General features: G+C 41.1%; 1 protein-coding gene across 2 annotated transcripts in view; it reads right to left on the bottom strand.

Moving 5' to 3' along the window:
* The window catches only part of LOC134868419 (immunoglobulin superfamily member 21-like), a 34,407-nt gene extending 31,423 nt beyond the window's left edge, over positions 1-2,984 (bottom strand). For both annotated transcript variants that reach the window (XM_063889541.1, XM_063889548.1), the window contains exon 1: positions 2,846-2,984. In XM_063889541.1, the coding sequence (XP_063745611.1) occupies positions 2,846-2,909 (64 nt within the window). In that variant the 5' untranslated portion in view covers positions 2,910-2,984. The remainder of the gene's footprint in view (positions 1-2,845) is intronic.
* Between the last annotated feature and the right edge of the window lie 13,417 nt (positions 2,985-16,401).

The following is a 16,401-nucleotide window of genomic DNA, read 5'->3' as shown; positions in this document are numbered from 1 at the left end:
TCAAATTTGACAGTCACACTGTAACTGTTTGAAATTATTACTTAAAAAAAGAATAAAGTGATAAAGGCACAAGTGACTTTTTCAATACTCCACATATTAAGGCCCCAGTGGTTTCACATATCAGAATGTGTGTGTGTGTGTGTGTGTGTGTGTGTGTGTGTGTGTGTGTGTGTGTGTGTGTGTGTGTGTGTGTGTGTGTGTGTGTGTGTGTGTGTGTGTGTGTGTGTGTTTTTGTGTGAGATCCCCTCTGACACGTGGACTGGGACTATAAACAAAGTCACCTTTCAGAACTGCGCTGTTCGTTGCTGGGGGGATCTGGGGGGGGGGGGGGGGGGCTCTGATGTCACACAGGGACCCTTACCTCCACAGCGCTGGCCTGCTGCATGACGTCAGCCTGCCTACAGATTATTTTCCCCATGTTTTTCCTTTTAATCCTCCCTCCAGTTTTTCATCCAGAGAGCCAGCAATTTGCAAAGCCCCACTCTCTCCACACACACAAACAATGTGGCAGAGAGATTAACATATATCAGCAATAAAATGATGGAAGAAAACAAAAAAACAGCACTTGCACATGACAACAGTTTCATAATGTCCTCGGTAAACAACAGAAATCAATCATTTAGCTGAGGGAGAGCATATTTTGGAATGAGATTAAGGTTAGTGAAATGAGATATTGAGGAGTGATATGCCTGTTCCACAGCTTAGCTCTGCATGTGGACCGGCGGCTCTGCTCTACTTTAATGACACAAATATGGAAAGGAAAATTCAACCACTTAGCCTATAGAGAGCTGTGAGCTGTTGTCTTTGCTGTACGAGATAAAGCTGTCCTTTGCAGCCACGTCACTTTGTACAATTCTAGTCAGACAAAAGACTCCAAAGTCAAACTCATCAGGAGCAAATAGAAAGACTACAAGACAATGGTCAACTGGTGCTGCTACAGTGTGAAAAATATCTATCTGTGATAGCATATACAGCTTCGGAAAAAATTAAGAGACCACTACAATTTTTTGTTAAATCTTTATCTCTGCATGTATGGCAGCCAGTCCAGTGTCTGTTGAATTCCAACACAGAAAAAAATAGTCAGTAGTTTAGAGAATAAAATAAAATAAAAAATAATTTAACTCAAAGACATACCTATAAAATATAAAACAAGGGAAAATGATAATGCTGAAGTGGCCTCTTAATTTTTTCCGGGGCTGTATATCCAGGGCAGCTACACATGTCATCTGGCTAACAAGGGCCCCTTAAAGTAGACCGGCATATAACATTTCTTTCTTCTTCCAAACATCAGGAACTCTTTTCATGAGAAAAAACAACAACAAACCATTCCGTACAACTGACAGTAAGATAGATGTTCTGATCATGTCATGTTAGTGTGGTGCAGAGCACAATTCAGGGCTATTGAGGCGGGCAAAGCAGCTAGTCTGATCCTGTTTGAAGATCACTGATTAACATGTTGTGTCTGTAAACAAAAATAAATATAAAATACCCAGAGTCTACAGCTGTGATAGTGGCTCTGCAGAAGCTGAACTAAAGCTCGAGCATGCCAACATTTGCTTATTAGCGCTAAACACCAGGTTCCCAGGATCCCCACACTCTGCTGTCTCCCACCAACAAACAGAGAGTGTGTAACATGGTAACACTGGTTAAAATACACATGCACTGGGATATTGAAAAATCATTCAACTAATGTTAAGAGTTTAATTTATTTAAAAGGTTGGGAGATACTATAATTAAACCCTAACTGAAAGGAAATAGAGCGTGAGGATGAGGATTAATTAATGAATCACTTAAATATCAGTTATAGGGAAATCAGGTGAGGCCACGCAACATATATATAATTTATATTTATAATACCCCCCGGTTACTGGCTCCATGCTTCCTCTGTGGCTTTCTGCAGGTGGAAGAAGTCTATCTTTATAATCCAAAACCTAGACAGTCTCCCAAGATCACAGACAGCAGATCTGTGAATTATGGTTTGGGATTAAAATCCATGCACTTTTGAGGTTTGAATAGATTTAATCATTCCAAAGTACAGATTACCTTGAACAATATGGGTCAGAGTCAGACAATGGGCTTTATATCCCTGAGGGGAAAAATCTAACAGCATTAGGTAAGATGACCTCTTTCTGCACCGGTCTGTACGGACATGTGAGTTCCCTCTGACACAAAGTATCTCGTGATTGACTTTCTAGTCGTTGCTACATTTAATTGTGGGGTTTGTTTTGGGATGATTTTAATATCCTCTGTGAGTGTTTGTACGGACCCTGTGGCAAATTTGTTATTTGTGTTGCTTTTTTTCTTAAGTATCCACAGGTCGGGCTGGGGATCTGACTCCCTCTCCCGCAAACCCTTTAAATAAAAAACGGATATTGGAAGACTCTATGAGAGCAAGGATTTCAAAAGACTACGGTTTTAAAGCCTTGAACTTGGCTCGTTGGCTGTAGACATTTATATTGTTTACACAACAGCGAAGAGCAAATCACAAATGAATATTGAACAGACATGTTTAGATAACCAAAATGTTCATTCAACTTCGATAAACTGGAATCACTCTGTGAGAGGCTTAGTGTTTTAACACCGAACAGAGACAGAGTTCATGTTGTTCCCAGTTGAGTTGCCCCTGCTGGATGTTAGAGAGAGTGCAGCTTGAGAGACTTGAAACCCTGAGGTTGACACCCCCCATGATCTCAGCTTTCAGCTATAAAGTGAATACACTGTATGCCATGTTACCTCCCAACAAAACTGCCTGAATAAATTGCCTAGAGCTTTCTACAGCCTTTAACAATACCAAACTTTGATCGGCCCTCTTAACCTCATCAAATAAGACGTGATGTGGACTCACCGTCTATGAGGCTGAGAGTGTGAGCGCAGAGGAGGAGGCAGCAGAGCGCGAGCGGACCGTTCATCCTGCTGGAGGCTGCTGCTCACATCCGAGGATCCGCCATCTGTCATCAGAGCGCAGGACGGCGTTCCATCTCTCATCCTTCACACTGAGGCTGCCTCGCTCTTTGCTCTGGTTTATAGTCGGAGGATTACATCTGCTCTCTCTCTCAATGCCCTGACAGCACGCCTATCTCCCTCTCTCTTTAGATGAGGCTCCACTGATTTATTTTTTACACAATCTTTTTTATAGATCTAGCTTAGCACATGTCTCACCTCGGTTTCAGTACCCTGCTCTTTAATATAATAAAATGTTGGATAAACACACACAACTGGTCGGGAGTTAAATACATAATTTTGTTTTAGGAGAAAAGGCCTAAAATGGCATAAAGAAAATACATTTTTGCTTGCAAGTTATTGTGGACCAACAGCAGCATCAGAATTAATTTACACAAAAACATGGACAAAATCACAAAATAAATCCTGCGAAGACGCAATATACACTCATTCAATTAAATGATTTGTTCTTATTTATGTTTCAATCCGTAAATACTCACGCTAGTTTAATTTGATAAGGTTTTTATTTTTATTTTTTCAATTGCTAAAACGCATTTTTTGAAAGCAGGGCTCATTTTCTCAAAGCACTAAATACAATTCACAAAACCACACACTCAAAGTGCAAAACGCCTCATATATCCTTCAAAATGAAGCACTGCACCCAGAACTACATGAGCACTTACCAAATTTTTGCACCAAATGGCACAAACTTCATTTATAGTAAAAGATACTTTGTCCCACCAACTACACACTCATGATCTATCTAAAGCACACTCATTTTTACGGGCTTTTCTGTATGGGGAGAATTCAGCACCAAAGAAATATGTGCAGAAACACAAATATTCTGTTGAGACAAACCTTATTTATTTTTCTACACAACTAATGAGCACAACATGCATGCAGAGCACAGACAATTACAATTCGAGATTTTGTTTTTCGAAACAAAAGAAGAAATAGAAATATTTAGGCTGCATTTCACCACCACCTGGCTGGGTCTGGCCACATCATCAACAGGAACATTTTCCCTGCAGACATGGAGGGAAGAAACTAGATCGGTGTCTAACCATCTGAGTATCACTTTAAATAATTGTGCTATGTGTGTAATTTTAGCGTGTTAACAATGGAAAGAAACGGTAATATACTGCTACAGGCTGCAGTATAGTTCACCTGGTAAAGCTGCTGGCCAATGTATTCTGACTCCCCTAAGGACCCAGGTTTCAGTCAGGCCTGGAACCATTTACGCATGCCACCCCAACAATGTCACTCTTCAATAAACTAATCTGGTCCAACAATTACTTTCAAATATATATATATATATATATATATATATATATACTGCTACTAGTTGTTGTTGGTTTTTTAACCATGGTGTACATTTCTGTTATTGTTTTTTTAGCTATGGTGTTTTGTTCCTACTTTTTTTATATAGTATGTAACTTTCCTCATTTTAATTAATCTGTGCTGGACTGACAGAGGAACATTTTCACTCACCTGTGGGATCCACCGTTCATGAAGAAGTGAAGAGCAGGTGTATGGTAAACCTTCAATTTAAAATATTTGGGAGATACTAGTGATCTGATATCTGGAAAGGTGTCAGGATTTCCTGACTCTCAATCCACTCACAGATGAGCAGATTATTGCCTCCCTGTGTAATGTGCTTCTCGGGACTGCAAGAGATTGGCAGGATGCAGGCTGCCCTGAAATCCACTCCTGGAAAGGGCTGCCTTTCTGTCAGAAGACTACAAGGAGGAACTAGGTGCGCAATGGTGTTCAGGGAGAGGCTGAAAGTGTCAGAGACTTTGCCTATCAATCACAAGCGCCAGAACAGTGGGGGCTCCTGAAAAATATCTCAGAGGGAGCAATTGTTTTTCTGATAATGATTAAGGTGACCCATTCAATAGGTACATTGAATGGGTTAGGGTCAACTAATTGATATGGTCCATATCAATTAGTTGTTAGATGATTAACTCAGACTGAGATCCCTCTTGTGTCCCTTAGATGGCAACACACAGTACGCTATGGCAAGCCCTTTTAACATTTAATAGCTACATTTGACTATCAGGAATTAACATTGTAGATATCAACAACGTCTTTCTGACTAGTCGTAATTACATTTTGGATAGTTGGAATTGTCATTCAAGATATCTGTAACGTAATTGTGACTAGTCCAAACGACAGATGGACATCTGTAATGACGTCGCTGAAAACGACATTCAACTCGTCACACATCTTAAATGACAACTGCAGATATCTGTAATTCAGTTTTGACTAGGCAGAATGAAAGTTAAATATATCTCAAACGGAGATGCATTCATATATTATCATATGCGTTAGCTGCTTACGCTAACATTCCATCTTCTGTTCAATGATCTACAGGCGTAGAAGAAGTATCAATCAGGCTATTTTGATTCTACTCCTTAGAGGATTCAGAGCTTCTAAACCCAGATAATGATGTCCACAGACTTTCACTGCATATTGTTTATCTTCCTGAGATTCAGTTTAGACAGGCCTGGAACCTCCATCCGTTGCGAACAGAAAATCATCGCACACCAACTCAACTCTGGACAGAGGGCATGCTCAAAAACATTGCAACAGACAGCACAGCTGTCAACAATGTGTTTGGTGAAAATCCCTACAGCAACCAAAACATTGATGCCATCCTAGCGCGGTATGGAATTCAAACACTGCCTACACTTGATGAGGAAGAGTTCCCAGCTGTTAAGTGTAGAGCTACCTCAACTCATCCTCACTCAGCAACAACAGACATCTGTGCGCAATGCAATCCAACACATTTCTGATCTTAACATAAAATATCAGGCTTGCTGTACTACAATTGTCAGTATTTTGCAAACTCAGGTTTTGTCCAATTCCAAGCCCAGAGACAAAAGTGTATTGGTTGCATGCATATATTATCCAGGATGGAAAGACATTTTTAGTTTCAACAGCTTTAAGTAATATTTTCTGTTAAAATAAGGCGGTATGGGCGGTGCAGCTGCAGTCGTCTACAGACATACTATGGTGACTGTTGAGGTTGACGACCAGAGAAGTCTTGACAGACGCTGGAGGGACAGAAGTCAGTATGACTGAATGTGATATAATAATATAAACTGTCTGTTTATAAACTGACAGCAGTAATGGGTTCATTCCGCACCATGTTATACAGTTTTGTTCATTATATCACATTTGCTTGTACTGACTTCTGTCCTTCCACTGTCTGTCCAGACTGTTCTGATCATCCTCCTTCACCTCAGACCTCTATACAGCCCTCCTCTGGTCAGACTGCATCTTCCAGCTCTGACAGAAGCTGTGTATTCATCAACATGTATATAAAGGGTATCTATTTCATTAGACCAACCTCAACAGTGTCACCATAGTAACCTTGAATTATAAGCCAAATAAATGTATTGTAAAACCTAAGGAAAATAATAATATATTTTCAAAATAAATAAAATAACATTTAACATTTTAAATCATTATAAAACATAATACAAATAAAAGCAAAAAACTACACAATAAATTTGTGTTAACTGAAAAACTCAATAATGAATGGCCTCCAATCAACTGAAGTAAGCTGTTACTCATATTAAGTGAATCTAAAAAAAGACAGTGCAGGAGATTCTAAAATTACCATCTGAACCAGTGACTTGCTTCAACACAGCATTCTATCAAATAACTTCTATGCACAAATATAGCTCAAGTGAAGACTGAACCTCCATTCATAAGTTTTACACACATATAGTGACATGATGCAAGTCCAAAGGTTGGAGCTTGCAAAATTCCCTCCATCATGTATTGTTTGAAGGCTTCATAGGAAGAGTGCAGTGGCAGGCAGAGTACAAGAACACAAGTATTTGCTTCTGGGAAGATTCTGTTGCCCTCATGAAGGAACTGAATTTCTGGACGGTGTGGAAATCCCAGTGGAGGCACTGTTGAGGCTCCAGATGTAAACTCCAATACCTACCTAAGTGGTGAGAAACAGTAATTCTGGCCCCTTAAACATATTAATATGTTGTCTAATATGACTTCCCTACAGTTATGAATAGTGCTGCGTACCTGGACTCACATTCAGGTTCAGGTCCGGACTCAAGTCCAGAGGTTCAGGTTCAGGAAATACATGGTGTTATACCTGGGCTTGTGTAAGTACCTAAAGTGAACTTATTGTAATCTAATTGAAATTGAAAATAAACTCATAATCAACTCAAATTCAAACTCGTCCAGTTTATTGTGTTCCCTGCTACTGTCCTTCCAACTTGTGTCTACATTTCTCTACAAAGTACAAATGTAAAAAAAAAGTTACAAACACTTTTTGCCACTTAGTCTGCAAATGACTTATGACATCAACTACAGTAAACTACTAGTGTACTACAAAGTTCAAACATTTATTTCATTTACCAAACTAAAGTAACCAAACCAAAAGCTCCCCGCACAAGAAAAGATGACGCTGAATAAACGCCCTAGTCGGCCAGTCCCGATGCTACTACTAGTATATCTTATAATATAAAGCTAAGAATGCCTATTTTTTACAAGCCTATTTAAAATTAAAGCTTATTTTCCAAAAAAGTATTGTTAAGCTTACCTCGATCGTTGTTATGTTGCTCGCCAAACATCGCCGCCAATGTGGCTGAGGCTGCATGTGGAGTAGTTCCTATTTTGTGGTTTCGCCTCAAGTGCCTCACTATGTTCGATGTTACCCCAGCGCACTTGATCACTTTCCCGCACAGGTTACACTTCGCAGTATCTAGTGGCAGTTTCGTCACATGAATGTCTAAGCCAATCACATCGCTAGCTTCCCTTGACGTCACACAGATCTCGCGAGCAGACTTGAACCGAAACTTTTTAAAAGTCCAGTACCGGTTCGGCATACTGGTACGCAGGACTAGTTATGAACAAAGCCTACCAAATTTAAACTGATGCGAGGGTAGCTTTGGCAAACAAAGTTGTTCAATTCAGATAAACTCCAGTTTAACCCAATCTTTGAGTGTGTCCGTCCGGCCTCCGTTGACTCATGTACAGGTTTACCTACAAATGGAAATGTAAACATCAGTATAATCTGTTTCTAATGGCAAAGTAACACATTCATTGGTTGCTACAAGATATTTCAGGACTCCTAACAAACTGTTTAAGTGTGCTAGGATCTTGCCCTGACTCCTACAATGTTCGAGATGCCAGTTTCAAAGACAATACATTTCACAAATCAAGGCATCCAAACTGTGTTATTATATTTTCAGACAAAATCATAGTGTTGCCAAACCCCAAAAGTAGACCTGTATGCCTAGCACAGTTAACCTAAGATCATTTGTTTCTAATAAGTTAACAGCTTTAAAACGAAACAAACCCTACACTCCTAAGAAAATTGCACATGAAAGAAAAAAAAAGCCTGGTCTCACTCCCAAGGGCATCACACATTTGAGCCTCTGGGCATTATATGTGAAAGAACATTAACATACGATATATGGTGTAGCTTAGCCTCTGAATGCACTACCCAGATCCTCACACTAACCCTAACCACCATTGACTAACTTCAGATGGCGGATGCAAAAGGATTCATTGGGACGTATACCTGGAAACTTTCAAAGTGATGCCTTGGCATGAGAAAGTGTTGGAAGGGCATAGGTGTAACTATCAAAATGGGTACATGGAAACATGAAAATGCATTAAAGAGTAAACTGCTCTAAAATATTTCTTTAAAACAGATGCTAAACGTATTTTAAGTCAAATGCTTCCCAATATAAAGACAGTATGACAAATGGGACCAGACAGGCTCAAGCTAACATAAAATTCAAAGCAGCTCATTTCTACAGTTTTCTTTGCAAGAAGGTTAGATAATAAGGTGTAAAAATAAATGACATTCAATTCTTTGGTGCTTCAATCTCACATTTACCTTGTGGTGTATTAAATCTGGAGATATAGCAGGGCAGATACTCCCTGAGGTCAGAGGAAGGTTGGGTGGAAGAAGAGTGAAAAACAACATCTGGAATACGTTAAAGATGCCCTAGGTCACCTAGAGTGGGGCGTACAAAGTTAGGGCCTAGGTGGTATAGTAAATCAGTTCATATACAGTTGTTTACTCCCTGAGGTCATAGAGAGTGCAGAGAGTGATGTGGTACAACAGGAGGTTGTATAACAAACCTCTGGACTACGTCAGAAGACCTCCAGGGATGAGCAAGGCAAAGACTAACGTATATCTCACCTTATTTGGGTACACATCCTCATAGAACATTGCAGTTTGACACACACACACACACCCACATTTCTCCTATAAAGTGTATGCACAAAGAATGTTCGGGGGACTTCCACAATTGGCTCTGGGAACCCCGCATCGCCCGTGTTGGTGTCTGATGCTATGCTGTTGTAATAAACCTTATTATATACAAGCTGGTGTCTCCGGAGACTCCTTCATCCTCTTCACAAACATCGCTACAAGATATACTTCAACCTAATCCAAGTTTAGCCAGTTCATCAAGTTCTTTTGTGGGGGGCAGAATACCATTATCTGGCCCTGGAAGGAGGAACACTTTTGCTTGCCAAATATGGTTTTCCCTGCGGCCACCAGATCCTCCTGTAAACAAAAATGCATAACTGTGTCAGCAGTCATTGTTGGCTAAAATGTTTCCAACATGTTACCAACTGTATTCATTGGCATTAGCCTACTTTGGCATTATCATGCAATTTTTGCCATGCATTTCTAAGTTTATGATCATGCGTAAAATTACAGCATGCTATTCTTGAACTTCCTTCACTTTAACTCCAAGTTGAGAAAGAAATGTATTAGTTTAGGTTAGCTAGTTCTTAGTTTTTTTTATTTGAGCCCCTTCCCACACTAAAAAAAAAAAAAAGCCATGATAGCCTGTAGGTACTGGTTTCAGGTTGAAACAGTAACAGGTAAATTAACATTAAGCTTAAATATTTATGAGGCTGGTGCATTAGGCCAGTAAATTATGCTGCAAATAACTTTACAGTTACGAAGCACGATACATCAACCTAGCAAAACAGGTTAGTTAAGTTAGCATATTATTTAACAGCTACCCCAAACTTCTGCTAGCACATTAGCAATGCTGATGTTAAAAAAGAAAACGTACCCGAACTCACCGGCGAAATAGTCTTCTTGTTGTGGAAAGTAAAGCTGAATCATCATTTCTCGCTGCCAGCTCCTGTCTTGCACGGGCTGCAGCATTAAAAAGACGATTAAAAAGTCCTTCGCCCTCCGGCTGCTCCGACATGGTGCTAATTAACAGTTAAGTTAACAAAGGTTTGTGATTTGATGCAGTGCTCGAATTATGTTTTTGTCTTCAAGGGGGTCTCTCTATTTTATAAAAACAAGTTGGACTCCCCGCCCCCCCCCCATAACCTAACATGTCAATTAAATAGCCGCGAATAGGTGCGAATGGCGCTTTTGCGCACGGTAGACACAACTTACACACGTAACACACGCACAACACAACAGACAGATTTTTTGGGGTTTGTTTTACAGAAATCGGTTCCATTTAATTTAAACATATTATTGATTGTCCATATTTCATTCCAATATCGCAATACATACAAATACATAGATTAAACATATTCTTTTGAATTTCAGTTTAGCTAGACTGTGAACTTATGCATTATGTAGCCTATATTGGCTTTGTCAAACAACATAGAAGAAAGCGCAACTTCAACAGACATTCTCAGCACTTGTCAAATCATGTAACCCAATGAACGCATATATAGACAAAACACTCGCATCATGTAGGCCTAACAATTCAGTTCGATGCTCTGATCATGTTTGACCGTGTTGGGCTTTACGGAAATAGATTAAACATATTCTTTTGAATTTCAGTTTAGGGACAGGCTAGACTGTGAACTGTTATGCATTATGTAGCCTATGGCTTTGTCAAACAACATAGAAGAAAGCACAAGTTCAACAGCAAACATGACATTCTCAGGACTTGTCAAATAATGTAACCCAATGAACGCATATATAGACAAAACTCACACATCATGTAACAATTCAGTTTGATGCTCTGATCATGTTTGTTGGGCTTTACGGAGACAAAAGAGACCAAACTGCCCTGCTCTCAGCTGGCTGGGGCCTGCGCCCAGGAATCCATGATGCTGATGTCCGGTGGCCACTCTTAATCCATGAGTGGACAAACGGCACGGGGTTGAATTTCTCAATAGGAGGTCCATTCAAGTCAATGAATAGCAGGGCAGTGAGGCTCGCTGCACGCAGTCCGTTCCTAGTTTTATCGTCTGTGTCATTGCAAGCCGAGAAACCCCTCTCACACTCCGCTGAGGTCGGGAGTATAGTGCGGCATGCGACGATAAGTTTCTTAAGAGTATTCCCCTGAGAACCTTGAAGCTTCCAATCTCGGAATTCCTCGATAGCCTCGGTAGAAGATTCACAGAGGAGTTTTGCAAATCTCCCCACTTCGCGCTCTCCAAATAGCATTAGGTCTGACCTCTCTGCAGGCCAAAAGTGCTGATCTAGAGGCTTGAGCATGGCAATAAGTTCACTGTCAGGAAGACGTGATCTGAGATTATCAAGGATGGACTGATAAAACTGGGGTTTATTAATCTTAGGCTGCGTTTCCCTAAGCACAACGCCTTTGAACCGACCACTTGCTATGCCTGCGCGAATCTTGGATTCCGTTTTACCGGCATCTTCTTTCATAGCAGACAGTATCTCGGTGGTTTGATGGATTTGTCTGCTGCCATCCACCAGAGACGTGTCCCTTCTCTGTAGTCTCAATGAGAGCCCCTGCAGTTCACGAAGCACATCTTTCATCACTGCCAAATCGGAGAGGAAGCCAGTAGATGTCAGATGCTTGAGTAGGCCACCATACTTCGCCCTCTCCACACCGTTGCGCGAGGCATCTTCGCTGGCCATTGTAAAGTGCTGTGCCAAAACAGGAAAATCTTTCACCACAGCTTTAACTGTCCGGAAACTGCTTGCCACCCACCTGATTGTGAAGACTTTGCCTATTTTTAAAATCTGCATGTTTAGTTCCCTAGCAGCATTTTCAAGCTCCCGTGCGTTTTTGGTGGATTGGTGATACAGACTATGAAGCTTTGAAATAAAAATGTCAAAATGGTTGCACCCAGCCACAGCCTTCAAAGAATCATTAACAGCTAGTTCTAATCGGTGTGCCAGGCAATGTACATCCTGCAGTCGAGGGAAGTCTTGTTTAAGTCTTTCAATGAGTCCTGTATGCCTACCGGTAAGGACAGCAGCTCCGTCTGTGGCTATGCTGATGAAGTTCCTCTTAAGAAATTCTGCCTCTATCCCCACATTTTGAAGACTGTCTTTTAACGCATTGTAAAGAGATCCTGCATCTCCTTTTTCCAACTCAACAATGTCCAAAAACACGTTCTCTACGTCTCCATTACCTGTTACATCGCACCTCATGTAGATAATCATATAGGAGCGTCCATGCACAGTGCTTTCATCCAACGTTATGCTGATACGTGAGTCGAGTTTCAAGACATGGGAAACAAGTCTTCTTTTCATTTCATCTGCTATATGTTTCACAATAGCAGCACAGGAGTGATCGGAGCGGTGTGCAGGGCCCACTGTTGCACCATTAAGCTCATTAACTGTCATGATCGGCGTCATTTTGGTGTATGGCAATCTCTCTTTGGCTATAGTGTACGCCGCCCTAAATGAGCTTGATGTAACGTCGATGGCAGCCAAACTCAGCTCTACAACTTTGGTGGGCAGAACATCTTTTTGTTTTAATTCTGCTATCTCCACTGCTCTTTTATGAGCAAGGCTGTCCCGGTGCAGGTAAATCTTCTTACGTAATTGCTTTTGCAATGAGCTACTGACGGTCCCATTAACCCACGCATCCAAAAGGTGCACCCCAGTCTTTTTTTCATGGAGCAAGAGAGTTTTTGCTGCCTGGCAGGGAGCGCACCCAAGGCCACTCTCACTTGTACACAACCATGGATTTCTCTCCTTCCACGATCGCCACTGTGTGAGCCCCCAGTTCTGAGGCAGGTGGCGCAGGTGCTTCAGTTCCATATCGGTCCCGGACCCCGACCCCCGTCTCCACAGCCTCTTCTCCGTCCAATTCCTCCTCAACGTCCTCATCGTCATTGGTAAGTGTCCCAGCTAAAACATCATGATGACTGGTTGTAGCCACAACGTCCTCTGGCTCAGTAGAGTTAGGCGCCTGGCTAGAACTAGCTGTTGCTAGGCCATTTTCTGATTCTAAATCTGCAACTATTTTTGTTTTTTTAGTGGTAAAACCGAAACTGGTCAGGGCCGAATATGAATTCGGTGCAGGTGGCCTTTTTTTCGGCGGCATAACTGGCAATTACATTTAAATTTAAGATGTGTTGTTGGTCTTTACCTCAAAAGCACATTTTTATGTGACTTCTTCGGACTTGCGAGTGCTGTCAAATCGATCTTATCCAGTTTGCTCACGTAGCCTAGTGGTGTGGTGGTGAAGTGCAGTATGCTGCGCTCTTGAGCGTATAAGCACGTCCGGTATTAGCCTATTTTAATGTAACGTCTTTAATGGTTGGAGACCGCAAAGGGATGGATAATGAGTGTTGTTTACGATTAAATTACAATGCAATATATGGCAGACACCTTCAGATATGAGAGACCCCCTCAAAAATTTGACTTTGTTGCTTTCATGGGAGCCAGTCATCACTCTATGGGAGCTCGGCTCCCTCTGGCTCCCACATAATTCGAGCACTGATTTGATGATTGGCCTTTTTTTTCGGCGGCATAACTGGCAATTACATTTAAATTTAAGATGTGTTGTTGGTCTTTACCTCAAAAGCACATTTTTATGTGACTTCTTCGGACTTGCGAGTGCTGTCAAATCGATCTTATCCAGTTTGCTCACGTAGCCTAGTGGTGTGGTGGTGAAGTGCAGTATGCTGCGCTCTTGAGCGTATAAGCACGTCCGGTATTAGCCTATTTTAATGTAACGTCTTTAATGGTTGGAGACCGCAAAGGGATGGATAATGAGTGTTGTTTACGATTAAATTACAATGCAATATATGGCAGACACCTTCAGATATGAGAGACCCCCTCAAAAATTTGACTTTGTTGCTTTCATGGGAGCCAGTCATCACTCTATGGGAGCTCGGCTCCCTCTGGCTCCCACATAATTCGAGCACTGATTTGATGATTTGAACAACAACTCGCTCCAATCCGGCCTAAAGGAGGAGGCGGGCCTATCTGCAACGTCTTTTCGCCTAGACAAAACTCTAATTCAAGATATCTCTAATTACATTTTGACTAGGCAGAATGAAAGTTACAGATATCTCCAATTTCAGATATCTCTAATCAAAATTATTTTCAAGATATCTATAACTTGATAATAGATATCTACAATTCAATTATGACTATCCTTATCTCCAGTTACAGATATCTACAACGTCATTTTGCCTAGTTAAACTTAATTTAAGATATCTGAAAATGAACATGTAGATATCTTGAATTAAGGTGAATTAAAGATATCTTGAAATGGAATTATGACTAGTCAGAATCAAATTGTAGATATCTCAAACTGGAATTACAGATATCTACAATTCAGTTGCAGATATCTGTAATTCACATTGTGGATATCTGCAACTGAGTTGTAGATATCTGTAATGAGAAATCACATGAATGGCAAAAGTGACGTCATTCGTCCTAGGAGGAATGTCTTTGTGGATATCTGAAATGTAAATTTTGACAAGGCAAAACTGAATTTCAGATATCTGCAACACATATCCAGTCTAGCTATTAAATGTTAAAAGGGCTTGCCATAGCCCGCTTTTTTTCTTAGTTACGTATGACGAAAGCGCGTAAGGGCAAGCCCTCCCAGAACCCATAGAGATTGCATTGAAAGCTCTGATATTTGAAAAAAATGTATTTTACATGAGAGTCTATGAGAGAACCCTGGGGCGATTTTCAACCTGACTGAAATCGCACCTGAAGGGGTGGGACCATGTGAAGCACGACTTTAGTCTGATTGGACAATGACATTTTTGATAGATCTAACGTCTAGAACAGCGATACTCAACCCGCGGCTCGCGAGCCGCATGCGGCTCCTTTAAGACTAGTTGCGGCTCTTTTAAGTCCCACTTAAAAAAAATAAAAATCTCAAAAAATCTTTAAAAAACGAAAAACAAAAACATTGTCAGCAGAATTCATCAACATTTCATTATCACTCACAAGTCACGTGTATTAAGCCGCCCCTCCCCCCTCCCTCTGAACAACCAATCACAAATGATTTCAGGTTTCCGCTCTGATTGCAGGTGCGCGAGATAAATGATCCGTCACACTGGGAAAACTAGCATACAGCACTACGCAAAAATGGCAAAGGAATATAGGAAAAGAAAATATGAAGAGGAATATCGAACATTTAAAGAGGACTGGGAACTCGAGTTTTTCTTCGTCTCCACCGGTTCGGGAAAATGCATCTGCCTGCTTTGTGACAACGTCATTTCACAATTTAAAAGGTCCAATTTGCAGCGCCATCACGACACAAAACACCCGAAGTTCAGCACCGACTTTCCGAAAGGTGGAGAGCTGAGGGCGGAAAAGCTGGCGAGACTCAAACAGAACCGAACTGCTCAAAAAAACTTATTCCACACTAATACGAGTGACAGAGCGACAGAGGCATCCTACAAAATCACACATGAACTGATGAAACAGATGAAGCCATATACTGATGGAGAAATGGTGAAGGATTGCATACTGCTGGCTTGTTCAACGTTGTTTCCTGAGAAAAAAGACCTGGAACGAGAGGCAAAAAAAATTCACTGTCGGATTCTACTGTAGCTAGGAGGGCATCAAACATTTCAGAGAACATTGCACATACTCTTAAGGACAAACTGTCATCCGCTGAGTTTGTCAGCCTTGCAATGGACGAAAGCTTGGATATCAATGACACGCCACAATTACTCATCTTTATCCGAGCCATCAACAGTAAGTTTGACATTACAGAAGAACTGCTTGACATGGTTTCACTGGAAAATGGAACAACGGGCATTGAAATAAAAAACGCTGTGCTGGAAACATTAGAAAAGTTGAACATTGGACCAGAAAAAATCACAGCATTCACAACAGATGGCGCACCGGCGATGCTTGGTAAGAGGAACGGAGCCGTGGCTTTGTTGAAAGAAACGCTGAAAAACGGCGGGGTTGCTGCTGAGGGTATTTTCTCATACCATTGTATTGTGCATCAACAAGCCTTGTTTGCTAAGTTCAAATGTCTGAATGAAGTGATGGCAAATGTAATCGAAGTGGTTAATTATATCAGGGCCCGTGCAAGAAACCACCTACATTTTAAACTGCTGTGTGAGGAGTTTAACACTCACTATGGAGATTTGGTGTTCCACACCGAGATCAGATGGCTGTCTAAAGGACGTATGCTTGCACATTTCATGGACCTGCTTGAACCCCTGAAATCCTTCATTGTCGGCCAAGGGGAGACTTCCCGATTTTCCTTTTTGGATGATGAAGAGTGGGTGCTGTCT

Source organism: Eleginops maclovinus, chromosome 1, assembly GCF_036324505.1.
Source record: "Eleginops maclovinus isolate JMC-PN-2008 ecotype Puerto Natales chromosome 1, JC_Emac_rtc_rv5, whole genome shotgun sequence".
Lineage (NCBI taxonomy): Eukaryota > Metazoa > Chordata > Actinopteri > Perciformes > Eleginopidae > Eleginops > Eleginops maclovinus.
Note: the sequence above shows the minus strand (reverse complement) of the source record. Positions and strands in the feature narration are given on the sequence as shown.